Source organism: Herpailurus yagouaroundi, unplaced genomic scaffold, assembly GCF_014898765.1.
Source record: "Herpailurus yagouaroundi ecotype Mexico unplaced genomic scaffold, PumYag 140, whole genome shotgun sequence".
Lineage (NCBI taxonomy): Eukaryota > Metazoa > Chordata > Mammalia > Carnivora > Felidae > Herpailurus > Herpailurus yagouaroundi.
Genome location: NW_024412395.1, coordinates 95,990,319 through 96,009,123, shown reverse-complemented (window position 1 = coordinate 96,009,123; position 18,805 = coordinate 95,990,319). Strand labels below are relative to the sequence as shown.

The 18,805-nt window shown below is 46.6% G+C and overlaps 2 protein-coding genes across 2 annotated transcripts in view; one reads left to right on the top strand and one right to left on the bottom strand.

Annotated features, from left to right (window-relative positions):
• Positions 1 to 18,081, top strand: part of FEV (FEV transcription factor, ETS family member) — a 26,317-nt gene extending 8,236 nt beyond the window's left edge. Inside the window, exon 4 of the mRNA XM_040474684.1 lies at positions 17,986 to 18,081. Coding sequence (XP_040330618.1) covers positions 17,986 to 18,081 — 96 coding nt within the window. The remainder of the gene's footprint in view (positions 1 to 17,985) is intronic.
• Positions 16,971 to 18,805, bottom strand: part of CDK5R2 (cyclin dependent kinase 5 regulatory subunit 2) — a 2,888-nt gene continuing 1,053 nt past the window's right edge. The window contains exon 2 of the mRNA XM_040476294.1: positions 16,971 to 18,805. Coding sequence (XP_040332228.1) covers positions 18,172 to 18,805 — 634 coding nt within the window. The 3' untranslated portion in view covers positions 16,971 to 18,171.

Genomic DNA, 18,805 nt, shown 5'->3' with positions numbered 1-18,805 from the left:
AGGGGAGGGGCAGAGAGACAGGGAGACAGAGGATTGGAACCAGGCTCCAAGCAGACAGCAGAGAGCTGGATGCCGGGCTGGAACTCAAAAACGGGGAGATCATGACCTGAACCAAGTCAGACACCTAACGGACTGAGCCACTCACTCAAGCGCCCCCCACCCTGTGTTATATTTACACCATCTCAACTTTTCCTCAGTCTCTCCAGCTCATCTTCCCCACCTCCCCTCGCCTCCCCAGCCTACACTCACTTTGACTTTCACACTCACTCACAACCCCCCACCCCGCGCCCCTGTATCTCCAACGCCATCTTTTCTCTGGATCAGCCTCCTTATTTTCAGAAAGAGGGACACCCCTTCCAGCCCGCGGTCCGCGCCCGCCCCTCCCAGCGGTGGCTGGCGGCGGCACCCTCCTTCTCGCGGGTGGCGCGCGCCCTCTGCTGGTGGGATCCGGGTAAGCCAGGGCCAGGTTTTGCGGCTAAGCCCAAGCTTAGCTTGGTGGAACCTCAGGTGTCTCACCCTAACCGAGGACTGGAGGACTCCGAAGCTCCCAGCCTTCCTTTGACCTTCAGAGAGGAGGGCAAAGGGGGAGCCCTAGCCCTACATCCCTAGGAAGTTCTGGAAGTGGCTCAAGTGGGTCATTCTGGATGAGCCCTTTTCCTCACCACCTGGAGGCCCCCCTGAATGCTGTACCCATGGAACCATGACCCTCCTAATATTTCTGCGCCTTTTACAAAAACTGTTGGCAGGAAAACTTCCTTCGCGTTTCCTTAGATGAAAATGACACCTGGGTAGGTGCGTGACGTGATGACCGCGGCCTTGGGCTGCACACAAAGGCCAACGTTCCCCTTCCACCTAGTCTTGGTGCTTCTATCCCAAGCTTCCGGCAAGTTGTTGGGAGAACACCCTGGGCTCCCGCCAGGAGGCTGAGACTTCCCTGTGCCCTGTGGGCAGGAAGGGGAAATGCAGGTGGAAGGCAGGACAGCTAAGTGCAGGGAGGGCTGGAATGCTTTCCCCCAAAAAGTGCTGATGAAATCCTCAAGGGCCACCCAGGGAAAGTCTTCATTCTTTTTCATTTTATTGTCACTTGATATTTTCCTGGTTTTCCGAATAACACATATTCAGCATAGAAAATTTGAGAAATACACACATAAGGCCTTCATTAAGCATGTGTTGGATGAAGAGTGTAATGAAACATGGGGAAAAAAATCACCTACAGTCCCATTGCATAGAGGCCACTATTTTTTTTTAATTTTTTTAACATTTATTTATTTTCTTGAGACAGTGAGAGAGACAGAGCATGAACAGGGGAGGGTCAGAGAGACAGGGAGACACAGAATCTGAAACAGGCTCCAGGCTCTGAGCTGTCAGCACAGAGCCCAATGCGGGGCTCAAACTCACGGACCGTGAGATCATGACCTGAGCTGAAGTCGGGCGTTTAACCGACTGAGCCACCCAGGTGCCCCATAGAGGCCACTATTCATAACTCTTTGACATAATCTCCTTCTTTTTGCTATGGCTTTTAGAATTTAATGGTATCCTACTGTAGTCGCCTAATATTCTGGCATAAACATGTTCCATCATCATTATGCTTCTATATACTATAAACTTCATGGGTGGAAGGTCAGGCTCGTGTATTCCATGGAGCAGATGAACCAGGGGATGAGTCCCACCACCAGGGGATGAGGGCCTCAGTGACTTGGAGGGACACGCAAAAGGCCTCTTTGCAGGGGGCAGGAAGCTGGGAGGGAGAAAGAATTCATCTGAGAGCCAGACCAGGATCCAGAAAGATCTGGGCTGCTAAGAATTGTGGGCTAAATGCAACAAGGTGAAATTTTTTGGCAAGGAGTGTGAAGTCTTGCTCTTAGATCTTTATTTTATATATATATATTAATGTTTATTTTCTGGAGAGAGACAGAGACAGAATATGAGTGGGTTAGGGGTAGAGACAGAGGGAAACACAGAATCCAAAGCAGGCTCCAGGTTCTGAGCTGTCAGCACAGGGCCCGCCATGGGGCTCCAACTCGCAGATCTCGAGATCAATACCTGAGCCAAAGTCGGCCGCTCAACCGACTGAGCCACACAGGCGCCCCGTTGCTCTTAGATCTTTAAATGAAAAGACAGGAGGCCAGAGTGTGAGGCATGGCAAGGAAGTGGCTCAGTAGAGCCTGTGTATAAATTAGTGGCTTCTTAGTCAACGCAACATTAAACGGAAGTCTGAAGGATGAAATGCAGAAAGACCATTGTGATCTGAGGATGCATTGATAGAGCTATGGCACCCAGGATGAAGGAAATGACCCACTTGCTCTAATGATTGTGCCCCCAGCATACAGTACACAGTGTTAGAGAACACTTCCAAGAAAACATCAAACGGAGAGTATACAGAATAGTGGGCTCAGGAAGTGAAAAGAAAGAATGTTGGAGAACCAACAACAATGAGAGATGTAGTCTGGAAATCAAACTAGGGAAAGGGACATGAGAGCGTCCTCAATTACTCAACGAGCTGCCCCGTGGCAGAGAACCTGGATGTGCGCGACAGTATTAGGACAAGTGGTAGAAAGCTACGGGAAGACAGATCCCATCAGTTTGATCTAATGAAGCACCTCTGTCAGTACTCAGCAGCTCCTTCCTTGAGGGGTCGAGGGGGAGGTGAACAAGGTAACTTCTCCAATCTTGAGACTCTTGAAGTCCTGTGAGTGACTTGGTAAAGGCAGGATTTTAGGTGCCATTTGGCAGCTGAAGGGAGGTGTTGTTAGATTGGAGGATCTTCTTACCTATGAAATCACATCCTTAAAGCCCACCCTGCCCCTCTGTGTTTTCCTGCACGCAGAGCCAGTTTGGGAAGCTAAGATACAGGAGTGCGAGCAAGAAAACCTGAGTTCCAGTCCCAGTCTGGCAACTAATTTGCTATGTGACCTTTGGACAATCACATCTCTTCTCTGGAATTCCATTCTATCTTATTAAATAGAGACTCAGCCAGGGATTTGCAAATTCTACTCTGTAGAACCTCAAAGGTCACCTGGGTTCCTCTCTGTTCCCCCCATCCCCCAAAAGTTGGAAAATATCTTCCCAAGGTGATTTCTAAGATTGTGTCCAGCCCCAGCAACCCATAGATGGGTATTCTCTTCTCCAGGCCATCTTGGCACTGGCAATATCACTGCCTCCAAGATGTTTCCAAGCCTGAGTTACTATGCTCTTGGGATGACTCTACTCTCACCAGAGCCCTAAAGAAGCCACACTTAGCTCTTAACACACTTAGCTTCCTGATGATTCAAGTCTGTCTTCATTAATGATTAACCCCTTGGTTCTTGGCCTTCCCAAGGTACTGATTCCAACATTTCTTCCCTTTCCCAATCCAGGGTCCAGCCCGTCTTGCATTCCCTGAAGTCTTGAGCCTTTTCTCAATCTCCTCATTTATGTCACTGGTAAAAATATGACTCACTCCCCACCCCGCCCCCTACACCCCATATATTTTGCTCTCGAGTTTATAAAACACTTCCACATCCATTCTTTTATTGGTCCCCTCAAAGGTCAGGGAGGAAGACAGGGTAGGGATTGCTTCACCCACTAGAAGGATATATAAACCAAGGCCCAAGACATTAAGAGACTTTGCCACAGTCTTGGGCTTGTTCTAAGACCTCTGTCTTCTGGTTTCTCTCTCCCAAGCCTTTTCTCAGTGCCGATAGTTTTCTCCATCATCCTGAGTGGCTTTGATCACCTTGTTTTTAGGGTCCCTCCCACTGCCTGCTTTCCCTCCCACCACCTACCAGGATTACACAGACCTGTGTCTCCTCTAGTAATGTATGTTCCATGTCACCAAGCTCCACTTGCAGATGGAATCAGAAGCCCGACTAGCATGCGGCATGAGGACATCTGTGCTCACGCTGCCTGATACCTGCACGGTCAAGGAGCAACAATGCCACCTAGGGCACCGAGGCTGACAGAGCACTTGCCCATATGTTGGCTCTGTTACCAAACATAGTCATCAAAATGGGCTTCTGTGTTGTACTTTTCTTAGAGCCTTCTGCTTTTCTAGCCTTCATCTTTTTTTCAACATGTCTCTAAAATGCACTTAACTTCAGCTTGTTCCTCAACCTATGTGTAATTCATCTCAAGTAGACCTACTGATAATAAAAATGAGCCCTACCACTCATTGAACCTGACTCTGCCAGGCTCTGCCCTATGCTAATGCTTTTCATGTGGTATCCCCTTTGATCAGGCCACCGCCTGGCCAGGTGGGGATGACTATCTCCATTTTCAGATGAGGAAGCTGAAGCTTAGAGAAGTCAGGTGACTGTGATCCCAGAGCTCAAGTCCTCAGCATCTCTCTCCTGGAGAGCCTCTTCCTCATGCAGATATGACCTGCTGCTGTGCCCCCTGCAGATACACTTTTGTCTACTTGTCATAGCAGAAGACTATTGGTTATGAAGGGCACATTGATGGCTTGTCTTATGAGTGCCCTTAGTTAGGGCCTCTCTCTGATAACAAATCAGAGACTGTTTTGTTGCCCCATTGTCTTTTGCAAGACTTCACCTTCCTGCTTATGTTCTTACAAGTTTGGAGATCACGGTATGATGGGTGGGGCTGGGGGTCTGACTGCACCTTGGCTTTGGTGGCATTTCCTACCTCAGTTTTGTCAGTGTTATTTCTCCTTGAGTCTCCTCTGTCTTGGGATGGTGGGTTTCATATGCAGAGGCAAGTGACCCACCATCCCATTGACTGTGACTTTCTCTCTCTGAGAATTCTATTTCCTTCTTTCCTGTCTTTGTAGACAAAGGCAACATAGTGTAATGGTTAGGATCAAGGGTTCTGGGGCTGGGCTTCCTGGTTTGGGGTGCTTGCTCTGTTCCTTGATAGCTGTGTGACCTCAAGCATGTTACTTTGCTACTTTGTGCCTCAATTACCTTATCTGCAAAATGAATATGATAATAACAGAACCTACCTGAGATGGCTGAAAGATTAAATGATTATATAAGTACCTTGGTACATATATCAGCGTTTTCTATTAAAACAAATAAAAACCACACCAAACAAAGAAAGCACCTGCCTCTTCCCCCTCTAGTCCCAATCAGATGCCCCCATGTGTCCTGGGAGGAACTCGAGTGGCTACATCTACTTTTCTAGGCCAGTCCAGACCTTGTCCTGGACCTACCTGCTGAATTTCATCAAGAACCAGCCTCTTGACTGGTGATGGAGCCACACCGCAGGCACATGGGGTGGCCTCCCATACCCAGTGCATCCTCCATTTATTCTTGGGGTGAGACATAATCTAGAATTATAGGATCTCAGCTAATGTGATTTTGGAAATCCGTCTATACTATTTGGAGACTTAGTTTTCTCTTCTAAAAGTGGACAAGAGCAGGGCACCTGGGTGGCTCAGTTGGTTAAGCATCCGACTTTGGCTCAGGTCATGATCTCACGACTGGTGAGTTTGAGCCCCATGTCGGGCTCTGTGCTAAGAGCTCAGAGCCTGAAGCCTGCCTCGGACTCTATGTCTCCCTCTCTCTCTGCCCTTCCCCTGCTCACACTCTGTCTCTCTGTCTCTCAAATATAAATAAACATTAGAATATGACTCAAAATGATACTATGTGTTGCTCGCAGGCCAAAGTGTTTAGAAGTGGATGTCCCTTCTTCATACTCTCTTCTTCCCTTCCTGCCATCTGGATTCAGATGAAGACTAGTTCCTGAAAGAAGGCAGAGCTACCATGTGGATGGATCCTGGTTCCTAAAACACCCGTGGAGAGGTCATCCATTCACATGCATTAGACTATTCCTTGAAGTTTGGAAGTTTTCTTGTTACAGCAACTAATATTACCATAGCGAACATTCAAATTGCATTTAGTCTTTACAACAATCTTTTGAAATAGACATTATGATTTCTCCCACTTTATAGATGAGGCAACTGAGGCACAGAGGGGTTAATGAAATCACACAGTGAAAAAGGCCAGAGCAGAATGTGAACCCAGTCTCATTTCAGAAGCAGTGAGTTCTCTTAACCACTAAGGATGCGAAAGAGCTTTATATGCTAAAGCTTCCTAGAAATAATAATAATAAGGGTACTATTTATTGAACACTTATGTGCCAGGCACTATTTAAAAAGCTTTACATTCATTTAATCCTTACAACCCTCTGGAGTTGGTTCTAGTGTTATTCCCATTCTGTAGATGAGGAAAACTAAGGCACAAGATGTTAAAGAACTTGCTTGGGGTCACAGTGCTGCTAAATGGTAGAGACGTGATTCAAACCCTAGCAGCCCAACTCACTCCTTCCCCCACCCTTTACTATCATCTCTGATGGAGGAAGGAGCAGATTCTAAGATTCTAAGAGGCCCAGGAAGTGGCAGGATTATATGCCCAAACCCCAGCCCAACCCCAGGACAGGTTCCAATTCCAGCACTCACCATGGATTCCAGACAAATAGAGTGAGACATAAATTAGAGAAGTCTTGTGGCCAACTGTGTCCCTTACATTTATCTCAAATGACATGATAGAGTAGAAGGAGACCAAATGGACATGGATTCAAACCCAACCCTTGCCTACTTCCTATAGAATTGAGAAGGCTACTTACTCTCTCTGAGCCTCGGTGACCTCATCTGTAGAATGGAGATACTGATTATACCCACCTTGTTGGTTTGCTGCAAGGGCAGAGACTGTGCCTAAAGAATCTAGCACAGGGAGCTGTTTCATAAGTGTCATACCCCCAGCATCAACCAGCTCAGAACAGAGACCTGCCCTGTGAGCTCAGTCTTCCACCAGTCTAATCCTCCAATGGTAGCCCAAGTCTCCTTCCATGAGTCAGGAGCTCCTTCCTTAATTTCCATGAGATTAGGGGAGGAAGAAGTAGTTAAAAGGAGGCTGGGAGGCCAGACCCTGAGCGTGAGCATCAGGTTCATTTTTTCTGAAAGAGGAGGACAAGTTGCTTAGCAACACAGCAGGAAGTTGTCAGGGAGGCTTCAGGCAGTGCTGTCCTTTTTTTATTTTGCAGTATGGAGAGATCTGAGGCAACACTAGATTGGGAAATGAATGGGACAAGTGGGAAACGGTCTGAGGTCAGATGGCAATCTCTGGGCCTCATCCTACTTTCCTATAATCACCTTTCCAATACTCCTACCCTTTTCCCTTTTGGCACACAGAGGCAGAAAGACAAGTTCTGGGTCCATCTTGCACACATCTGTGCAATGACCATATCAGCAACCATGTATCTAAAACTCAGGACCACCTTATATGTGTACTTCACTTTACAGTTTACAAAGCACACCCACAGACAGTTTCACCTAATACTTACAACAGTTTCTTTAATTCCTATATGACAGACGGGAGAAAAGTCTCAAGGTCCCAGTGAGGAAATAGCAGGGCCCAGGTTTGCTGCAAATCTCAGCATATTTCCACTTCCTGTTGAAGCATGGATGTTTATACAAGCATCTACACACACATGTGTGCACACAATTCCATATGCTCACAGTCTGAAGGTGCTTCACGCCTAGTGTCCCCTGTGCACCTATCCCCATCCCTGTTCAAAAAGAAGGTGCAATATGGAGGCAGGGTTCAGCTGTTCTTCCTTGCTGACCCCAACCAGCCTGGGGCCAGGGGATCCCTGGAGTATGGAGTTTCAAGAGGTACCTGGCCTGCTGGCCCAAAGGCCTCTCAACTCAAGAATGTTGCTGGCCTGGGCCTGGCTGGCACAAGTGTCTACATACCAGCAGCTGAAGCAAGTCCCCTGGCTGGCATTCCAGAGAGATGCACATGGGTCCCACTGGACCCTTGCCTGCAGCAAGGAGTAAACACATGTCACCCAGGTTATAGATAGCTCATGGGAGGTCCAGGTCTCCAGAGCTCCCCACTGCCTCAGGGGCCAGCAGAGCTCATCAGAGCAGCTCCAGGCTCCTTTCTGGATTCTGTCTCGGTCCTTTATTCCATCTGTCAATATTTATTAATAGTGCTGACTACCTTAGCAATGGTTTTACCGCAACAACAGTAATATTGTCATTCCTGTTACAGCCATTTGATAGACACAAATTCAGATAGACATCTGAAGTCCTTGTTTCCATCTGATGGTTGAGAAAACTGAAGTTCAGAGAAGTTGAATGACTGACTTAGATCACTAGCTAGTTAATGGTAGAATAGGGACTCAAATCACTGACTTCTGGTATTTTTCTCTGTACATCGCCTCATTCTACCTTCAAATATCTGGGTGGGGGGGGAGGAGGAGTTGCAAGGGAATATTCAGCCACTCCATCCTTTATCCCCAAATTGTGCATGCCCAGTACCCTGTAAGTCAACATGCCTCAGAAAAGGCAATTTGAATAATTATTTTGATAAAGGTTTTATCAACTTCCAAAAAATTATTTGAGAAGACTTACTGTATAGCAATATACACAAAACAGAATATTCAGTTTCAAAAGACAAATAAAAAAAAACAGTTGGTGAACTATGAGAGGCATTCCCATAAATCAAGGACAAGGTCAATATATCTGTTTTATCCCTTCTAACCTTGTGATCACTGCCATCAGTGAACATTCTATCATTACTTCTCAGCCTTTTGGCTAAGATCAAGTGTAGTGAACATTCTATTATAGGTCCTAGTCAATGCAATAAGATAAGAAAAGATACATGCTATATGCAAATATTGGAAAGGAAGATATTAAAATGTCCTTGTTTGCAGACAGTACAGCTTCATACCTAGAAAATCCAACAGACCCAACTGGAACACAATTAGAATTAATGAAACTAGTGTATCTAGTCACATACAAAGATTAACATACAAAAACTTATGGTTATCCTATAACTCTATAAAAATAAGGAAAAGAATTGGGAATAACAGATTTACAACAGCAATAAAAATATGCTCCTAGATAAACCTAATGAAAACTATGGAAACCTCTAAACGAAGAAAATGACAAATCTTCACTAATGAACAAAAAAGAAGACCTGAATAAATGGAACACTTAGCATGATGCTGGGTAGAATGACTCAATATCAGAAAATGTCAAATCTGTCCAAATTGGTCTATAAAAGTAATATAAGCTTGGTTCTAAAGTTCTTCTGGACTATGCTTAAGAGTAGCCTAGACAGGGACGCCTGGGTGGCGCAGTCGGTTAAGCGTCCGACTTCAGCCAGGTCACGATCTCGCGGTCCGTGAGTTCGAGCCCCGCGTCGGGCTCTGGGCTGATGGCTCAGAGCCTGGAGCCTGTTTCCGATTCTGTGTCTCCCTCTCTCTCTCTGCCCCTCCCCTGTTCATGCTCTGTCTCTCTCTGTCCCAAAAATAAATAAACGTTGAAAAAAAAATTAAAAAAAAAAAAGAGTAGCCTAGACAATGTTAGCCAAAAAACAATAAGCTTACTGCAAAGCTGCAGTTATTGAAGGTGTGATTTGGCATAAAAATAGTTAAGTAAACCAGTGGAACTGAGTAGAGCCTTGAAACAGACCCATGCATATGTGGAAATTTCATAAAAGATAAAGATCACGTTCACTGTAGGGAAAGGAAGACTGTTGAAAAGTTGGCACAACTTGTTATTCATTTGGGAAAATATAGTTATATCTCTACTTCTCATTACACACAAAAATAAATTCCAAAACAGATTAAAGAATGAAATCTTTCTTTCAACAACGAATAGTTGTATACTTATTGGCAACCAAAGACAAACATGGAAACTGTCACTATTTTACATTTCTTGAGACCCTACTAAATGCCAGGTACTGTGCTAGTTCTCATTGTTTAAAGCAAGAATGTGGGGGCACCTGGGTGGCTCAGTTGGTTAAGCAACCAACTCTTTTTTTTTTTTTAATGTTTATTCATTTTTGAGAGACAGAGTGTGAGCTGGTGAGCGGCAGAGGGAGAGGGAGACACAGAACCAGACGCAGGCTCCAGGCTCTGAGCTGTTAGCACAGAGCCCGATGCAGGGCTCAAATCCACAAACCATGAGATCATGATCTGAGCTGTAGTCGGAAGGATGCTAAACTAACTGAGCCACCCAGGCACTCCAAGCAACCAACTCTTGATCTCAGTTCAGGTCATGATCTCAGGGTCGTGAGTTCAAATCCCATGTTGGAATCTACGCTGGGTATGAAGCCTACTTAAAAAAAATAAGATAAACTGGGGTGCCTGGATGGCTCAGTTAAGCGTCCGACTTCGGATTAGGTTATGATCTCGCGGTCTGTGAGTTCGAGCCCCGTGTCAGGCTCTGTGCTGACAGAGCCTGGAACCCGTTTCAGATTCTGTGTCTCCCTCTCTCTCTGACCCTCCCCTGTCCATGCTCTGTCTCTCTGTCTCAAAAATAAATAAACATTAAAAAATAAGATAAATTTTAAAAGAAAGGATATCAGTGAGTTAATGTGAAGCAAAAAATTTCCCCTATGTTTATTATTTGAATAAGGGATAATGGGCCTTCTATGGCAGTTATGCCAAAAAGTATTATTTAAGTGGTCTTTTAAAAGATATTTATTTTTGAGAGAGAGAGAGAGAGAGAGAGAAAGCAGGGGAGAGGGAGAGAGAGGGAGACAATCTGAAGGAGGCTCCGCGCTGTCAGCACAAAGCCTGATGTGGGGCTTGAGTGAGATCATGACCTGAGCTGAAATCATGACTCAACTGACTGAGTCACCCAGGAGCCCCTAAATGGTCTTCAATGGATCCTTGCAAGAATGTTTATGTGTATGTCCATGCTCTGTGTTCATGTATAAAACATGTGCTGCATGTGTACACACACATGTTTGCTGTGTTAGATAGGTATCTGACTTACTTGTCCAGCAAAGGACATTCTTAAATTCTTGGGATTTGGAAAGAGCTTGAGGAAAGGGGAGTGAAGAGACTTTGGAGATGAGTGAGAGAGGAGGGGGACTGGGCCAGCCAGACACTACTCAGCCTCAATTTTCCTTTCTTCCTTCTTTCCTTCTTCTCTTCCTTCCTTCCTTCCAGCCTTCCTTCCTTCCTTCCTTCCTTCCCTCCCTGTCTCTCTTTTTCTTTCATAATGATTTTCCTTCTTTTTAAGGTAATAATAATAATATTCATTGTAACAAACTAGAAACTCAGAAAAATACTAAGAAGAGAGTAAAACTGATCATTTAAAATTCCACTACTTAGGGAAAGCAATCACTAATATTTTAGTAAACATCTTAAAAGTCTCTGTTGCTGCACACACACACACACACACACACACACAGAATTATTCAGTATATACCCGTTGACTGCCTACTGTGTGCCCAAGCACTATGCTAGGTGCAGGGAATCTAGCAATGAACAAGACAGACCTTTTATTGAGATGATACAAGATAAGCAACACAAATTTATCAGGGGTGACAAACGCTGTGAAGAAAATAAATCAAGGGTATGTGAAGTAAGGTGACTGTGGGGCAGGCTGAGATGCATTAATCAGGAAGAGGTGGCCATTAAGCCAAGACTTGAATGACGTTAAGAGGACAGCTATTTAAAGATTAGTCTCTCTCTCTCCCACACAAATAGGACTGGACCACATTATATTGTTTTTAACCAGATATTTTCACTTTATCATGGTCATTTTTCATGTCAATGAATATAGATTGATGTATCATTTTAATGGTCCATAATATCCCAATAAATACTGATTTAGTACAATATACTTAATCTCCTACTGTTACATCCAATTTATTATTATTATAAACAATATTAGGATAAGCATCCTTGTGTCAGGTCCTTTTCCACTTATTTCCTTAGGGCAAATTTCTGGAAATGTGAAGCTGGGTCAAAGAACACGCTGCCTTTTACATTTTTTTTTAAGTAGGCTGTATGCGCAGCACAGAAGACCTGAGCTGGGATCAAGAGTTGACTTTTAACCAACCGAGCCACTCAGTCACCCCTGCCTTTCACATTTTGATCCCTAGCCACATAGCTCTCCAAAGAGACTGAACTAACATGTGTGTGTGTATATATATATATATATATATATATATATATATATATATAAAACATTACAAGGAAGTGCATATCTCTTCATGTTTTTATCATGGTTGGCATTTTCCATTTTAAGAATCTCTGTCAGTATAAGACATGCAATCTCCCATTACTGTTTTAATCTGAATTTCATGGTCAACAGTGAAGTCTCTTTTAATGTATTTATTGATTATTTATATTTTTTGTGTAAATGACCTCTTTAAAGTTTTAACTAATTTTCTACTGAAAATATATTTTGCTACAAATATATTCTCTCAGCTTTTCACTTGTCTTTCGATCTTATTTGTGGTTGTTCTTTTAATTTCTCTATTTCTCTAAGATTCAAAATCAAAAATGGAGTCAGATGAATTAAACTTTTCCTTCAATGTCTATGCCTAAAAAGATGTTCTGTACCCAGCTCATATGCAATAGTAAAAATACTAATAAATATTCTTCATTTTCTCAAGTTTTTTTAAATTATAATTGGACTATTGCCATATGTTAACTACTACTTTCTAATTATGCAAACAATGTGCTAGTACATTTTTATTGTAAAAATTAAACTCCATAGATAAGGTGAATGTCTTTGGACAAAATCAATCCCACTTCTTCCAAGAAGTCATTTATTAAGAGTGATGTATATTTTTCTCAAGCTTCTATTATACACATACACATACACACACAAATTAAGGTTTAGTTTTGTTTTGCTTTTGCATAAATTATACTGTATACATTGTTATGCAATTTTTAATACTACATGGTTTGTACATCTTTCATCAGTACATACAGTCCAATCTATTCTTTTTAACTGAATACTGTAGTATTCAGTAATATGGCTGTATCAAAATTTGTTTAACCCTTAACTCACTGGTGAATATTTAGGTTGTTTCTAATTTATCTCTCTGCAAACAATAACACAATAAAAATATGTTTGTCATGTCTCTTTGTACACATATTCAAGTATTTCTCTAGGGTCAATACTAGAAATCAGAATTCCTAAATAAAAGTTATGTGCATTTAAATTTTTAGTAGGTACTTTTAAGCTGTCTCCTTTTCTAAGGATTTTATAGCTTTTTTCTTTACATTAAAAAAACCGGGGCGCCTGGGTGGCGCAGTCGGTTAAGCGTCCGACTTCAGCCAGGTCACGATCTCGCCGTCTGTGAGTTCCAGCCCCGCGTCAGGCTCTGGGCTGATGGCTTGGAGCCTGTTTCCGATTCTGTGTCTCCCTCTCTCTCTGCCCTTCCCCCGTTCATGCTCTGTCTCTCTCTGTCCCAAAAATAAATTTAAAAAAACGTTGGAAAAAAAAAAACAATTTGGAATTTATTTGGGGATAAAGAATGAGGAAGGACTGGCCTTTTTTCTTAATATAGACGACTACCCAGTTGTACAAAACCATATGCTGACTAATCCATCTTTTCCCAATGGAGTTGAAATGATGCCTGTATCATATATTACATTCCCGTGTATGCCAGGGTTTAGCTTTGGGTTATCTATTTTGTTCTGTTGTCTATTCTTATGTCAGTACCATATATTTTAACTACCTTAGCTCTTTAATACATTTAAATATCTGACAGGGCAAGCCCTCCATCATTACTCTTCTTTCTTATGCTTTCTTGATATTCTGTGTTTTTCTGGGATTACATGTAATTTTTTTAAGGAGTTAAATGTAGAAAGATTATAATGGAATACCTCTTTCCCTATTTATATTGTTTATCATCACCTTCCTTTTAGGTAGTCATATATAAAAATGCTTCCTTTTAGGTAGTCATATATAAAAATGCACACAGAGAAACTTTATGATTTATGGACTTGAAGCTAAATATCTGTCACAGGAGGCTATGACCAAGAGGCGTAAAGAAATGGAAGTGGAGTAATCTTAAGAGAGGGGGGTAACTGCTGTGGGCAATATATCCAAGTAGAAAGAGACCTTAGGAGAAGCTAATTACTAAAGAAACCCCGGGGCCCCCCCCCCCCGGCCCCAACTATGAAAGCCTAAGTTAGATTGGGAAAATGTTAATGCAGGAATTAAGAGGTTAAACTGAAGACACAAGAAAGAAGAAACAAAAAATAGGGGTGGAGGCTGCTGGAGTGAAAAGTTAGCTATCCAGCCAGCAAGTGCAACAGAAAGACTGCCTCTAAATCTCATCAATGTATTAAACTAAGGTCAACTAATGTATTGAATCCTGAGACTATCCCCTACAGTTTATCTATCTTGCACCCAATCTTTCATCATTGAACTAGAACAATTTTTCTACCCATTTACACACATAGTCTGGGGCTATAGGTGACCTTCCTGTAGGGTGTTTAGCAAGGTTCTGAGAAGGAAGGTAATGGTCTTAATAAAGGTCCTTAAACTGTTAACACCTGCTGTTTTGAGGCCACTTACAGCAAATGTTGTCTATCATGTATCAAGGGGTCAGGAGTGCCACTTAAAGTGGACATGTGAAGATGGTCAGCCCTCCATACCTGGCTGTCAGCTGTCTTTCCTCATGGGGGTGTGGCTAGAAGGGCTGCTGTGGCAGCCTCTGTTGTAGAAATCTTCCAGAGATGCCCATCTGGGTGCCTGAGGCAGAGTCTCCATGGGTAGAGGCCACAGGATGTCCCCTTGGATATTGCCAGATGCTCTGGTTGCTGGGCATTCTGTCTGGCAGGCAAAGCAGTTACCATGACAACCAACACCCCCGCCCCCACGTCTGCAGGGTTTTTTTTTTGTTTTTTTTTTTTTTTTGCATTTCTCCTTTCCCATTAAGTACCAAGGTATTCCAGGGACAGGCAAGCATATCTCTCAGGACAGAATGTACTCTGCTCCAGGAAGAGGGGCAAGTAAGTGGGCAGTGGAGATGTGTACATGTCATGACTGAAGGAGCCTTCATCAGTGTAAATGCCTATGTATCTCCTTTCTGGGTTAAAATGTATGCTTTTGGTTGTATATCAAAGCAACAAATGGCCAGATCACTGTTTATCCACACATTTGCTTTCCTGCTCCCCTCCCCTCTCTGCTGCTCCTCCTGTGCTGGGAGAGTCACCCCGGTCCTTTGCCAAGGGAAGTGCTGAGTCATGGCTCCATCTGGGTTTTTGTCTCCTACCCTCCATCTCCATTCTTTCCTTAGTCCACCCCTCACACAGGCTGGGCTTTCTCTAGAATTCTGAGCCCTCTTCACCACTTCTCTCCTCAGCCTGGACTCACTGTCGTGAGGTTCGTTTCTGAGCAGAAAAAGAAGGCACTTGACACTGTTTCTGCACCTTCTCCCTTCTCACCTTGCCTTCTCAGAAGACTGAACCTTTCCCCCATGTGACCACCCCTCCCAGAGAAAACAGGAGTCTGACCAGGTTTGACCCAGGAGGCTAATTCTTCCGTGTATTCATGCTGATCCTCCTCCAGTCGCTTACCCCCTAATCGGATTATGGCAGTGTCTCATGCCTCGGGGGCATGGCAAGGAAAGTGAGATTTAATTTGACACCACGCACTGAGGCTTTTTTTTTCTCATTCTAAGTCTCCAAGTGCCAGACCACAGGTTCCTGGACGGGTGTGTGTGTGTGTGTGTGTGTGTGTGTGTGCAGTAAAGGGAAGATGCTGTTTCTATGGGTTCAGGAGCAGTACAGAGAGCAGAATGTTTGGGAGTCTCGGTAGACTATCGTCTCTCTTTCCCACCCACTTTATACTCTTCTAACGCAGAAGTTCCAACCAAGTAGTCTTGCTAACTAGTTCCAAATAAGGCAGACTAGGATGGTTTCCTCCGCTAGAGTGGGGAGAGTGGAAAGCGGCCCCGCCCGCTTAGTCTGGTTGCTATGGCGACAGCCGCGGGGTGACCCGAGTGCTCCTCCCTCCCTCCTCCCAAACCCGGAGAGATGACGGCACCGCGCTGACTGCGCCAAATTCCAGCCAATGGGCGGCTGCTCCCGCCTTCCCTTCCGCCTGCTCTCCCTTTTCCCCCCCCCCCCCCCCCCCGGGAATTCGATTCACAAATCTGGACTGGGGATTTCCGGCTCCAGGCCGGGTGCAAGGGCGCTGGGCCGAGGTCGAGGGAGAGTCGCGTTCTGTCCTCTTAGGAGGGTAAATGGAAGCCGGCATCCTAGGTTATCCTGCCAGACTCTTGCAACTCGCCACCAGAAGAGATCACAACCTACTCCCCAAATTATCCGGAAAACCTAGTTGAAGCTGAGCCTGTAACTCCTCCTGCCCCTACAAGCCCCCACCCTGCCCAAGCGCGCCGGTCAGCACCACGGACAGCGAACCCGGGCCTAGTCTTTTCAGGCCTCGCGGGGTTCTGACTCCTGCTGCTTGATGTCTGGACGGCTACTAGGGTCAGAGACGCCAGCGCTCTACTGGAGCCAGGCCTCCTCGGGCCAATGAAACTGAATGGGGCGTTTAGCCACGTGGCTAAGAAGGCAATGGAACAGGAATCTCAGGCTAAAGAGCTTACTTCTGTTCTTTCAACCCCAAAGAATGGCTCCTGTCTCCCAGGCTGCCTGTGTCCTACCTAGCCTCCCTGGGGATAAGGGGCCAGGTTTGAATCTTAAGCAGGGATGGACTTCCCAAGGCTGTCCTGGGTGGGTGTGTGACTGAAACGGCCTTGAAACAACCTAGCATGTTGCAAGAAGGGTGTGGAGCTGAGTGTGACAGTCAGGCCCCACCTGAGAGTGGTGAGCAGAGACTTAGGCCTGACTGGACTCTAGACAGTATATATAGTGGGGAGAGGTGGAGGAAGAGAAAAGCAGCAATCATAACGAGCTAGTTCTGCTTCAGTGGACTACTTTGTAAAGGGAACCACTTTTGCTGTCCTCATCACGTAATCCCTAAATAGCCTGTGCATTAATGAAGAGCTAGATGAGACAAGATGGAGGTGGAGTGGGTGAGGGGATTCAGCTTTATCACCAGGCCTCAACCTTTGGCTACTTTACTCTCTGTAAAACGGAAGCCAATGCGGGGGGCGAGGGGACGGAAAGAGTAACAGTTCTCAGGTACCCACCTTCCCCACGAGGCCCGTGGGGGTCCTCCTGCCGTGCCTGTGACAGTTTCACTCCTGCTCCCGCTCCCTCCCTCCTGGGGCCCAAAGAAAGGCCGGCGCAAAACCATCTGCAGGCGCTTCCAGCGCTTTATAGTTCTCTCCGGGACAGACGGACAGACAGACAGTGCAGCCCGCGCCGTCGGCCCGCATCATTGGCACCTTGGACACGGCACCAGGCCCAACCCAGTCCCTGGTACCCTCCCGGGAGGATTCCGGTCCGGCCTCAAATCAGCACCTCAGACAGCTCCCAGCCCAACACCCATCCCTCCCCCCTCCCTCTGGAAACAACCAAATAAATTAAAAGGTGGGGGGAACAAAAACACCTAAGGATAAGGAAGAGGAGGTGCCCCTCCCCCAGTGTAAGAAGAGTTTCTGTCTCCTCCCATCCTTCCGCTGAGGCGCCGCCGCCGCCGGGGTGGCCTCCTAGGTTGATTTTGCTCCCAAACCTCAGCCTCTTGAAGCCGGCATCTCCCCCACCCCCCAACTCCCGGCATGCAACACGTTGGAAAAGGTAGGGAGAGGAGGTGGGGGTGGGGCGAAGGACCATCCAGGTGGTTGTCTGGGCTCCTAGGGCTGCAGTTTCTCGCCGCACCTCAGTCCGTTCAAATCAAGAATTAATAGTCCCTTTGGTCTGGGAAGAGGGATAAGGGGGCTCCGTCGGGGGAAGAAATGCAAAGCTGACATAGGTGGGGGTGGGGGGGAGCAGACAGGAGGGAAGATGGTGACACATGCCAGAAGGCAGGAGAAAAAGAGAACAAGAAGGGGAGCTGGGGACACAGGTGCAGAAAGAGAAACGGGAGCAATGAGAGGTAGTCAGGTGGGGGGTAAGATGGAGACGGAAATACACACCCAAGGTACCGAAAATGGAAAGGCAGAGAGGCAGATGCGAAGGCAGACCGGAGGATGAAGGTAGAGGAAGAAGGCCGGGAAATGGTCAAGACCAAGGGACATGGACTTAGAGACGCACACAGAAAGGAAGGAGGAGACCCAGGTAGAATTGAAGACATGGGGCACAGGCAGACAGAAAGGGTGAGGTTGGGGGTTCCCCTCCCACGCGCATCCCCCACCCTATGCCTAGCATATTCAGAGCCGCGGCCTCTGGCGTCCTGGCCTCCACCTTCCCCTGCGGGACAGGGGCGGCTCTTCCTCCGGCCGCGGCGCGGAGCGGCGATAACAGCGGCGGCGGCTTGATGGTCCCGGGGGCTCCGAGTGCGTGTCAGGGGCTGGGATGGGGGTGGGGGGCGGGCGCGGCCCTGGGAATCCCTTAGCGGTCCAGGTTCATAGTCCAGTGCTTGGCTCCGGTCGCGCAGCTGTCCCTGGCGGCCGAGGAGGAGGAGGGGGCCGCGGGCGCGCCCCCGCTGGGTGGACCCCCGGCGCCGGCGGCGGCCTCGCCCTCGTTCTTGAGGTCTTGAAAGACCTGCGTGAAGAAGTGGGGGTCGGCGTTGAGCCGCAGCATCTGGGGGCTGAGCCGCTGGATGAGGCGCAGGCAGCGTTGCCAGAAGCGCTCCTTGTCGGGCTCCACGAGGAAGGGCTTGAGCGGGTATGAGATCTCGTTGCCCATGTAGGAGTAGGCGAGGTAGAGGCAGGTGAGGAAGGCGGCCTGCAGCTCGGCGGCCGACGCCAGCTCATCCCCGCGCAACGACTCGCGGCACAGCAGGTACACGAACACCAGGTTGGCGGGCGTAATGAAGGCCTGGTCTTGCCAGCCCTGCAGCAGCAGCGAGCGGTCCACTCCGCGGAACCATCCCACCAGCTCGCCCGGGCTCAGCTCCTTGAGGCGGTAGCAGCGTCGGCACACGAAATCGCCCAGGCAGCGCAGCAGCTCGCCGGTGGACGCCTGCACGATGACCCGCCGCGGCGAGCCGCCAGGCACCGGCGGCGCCGCCTGCGGGGCTGGG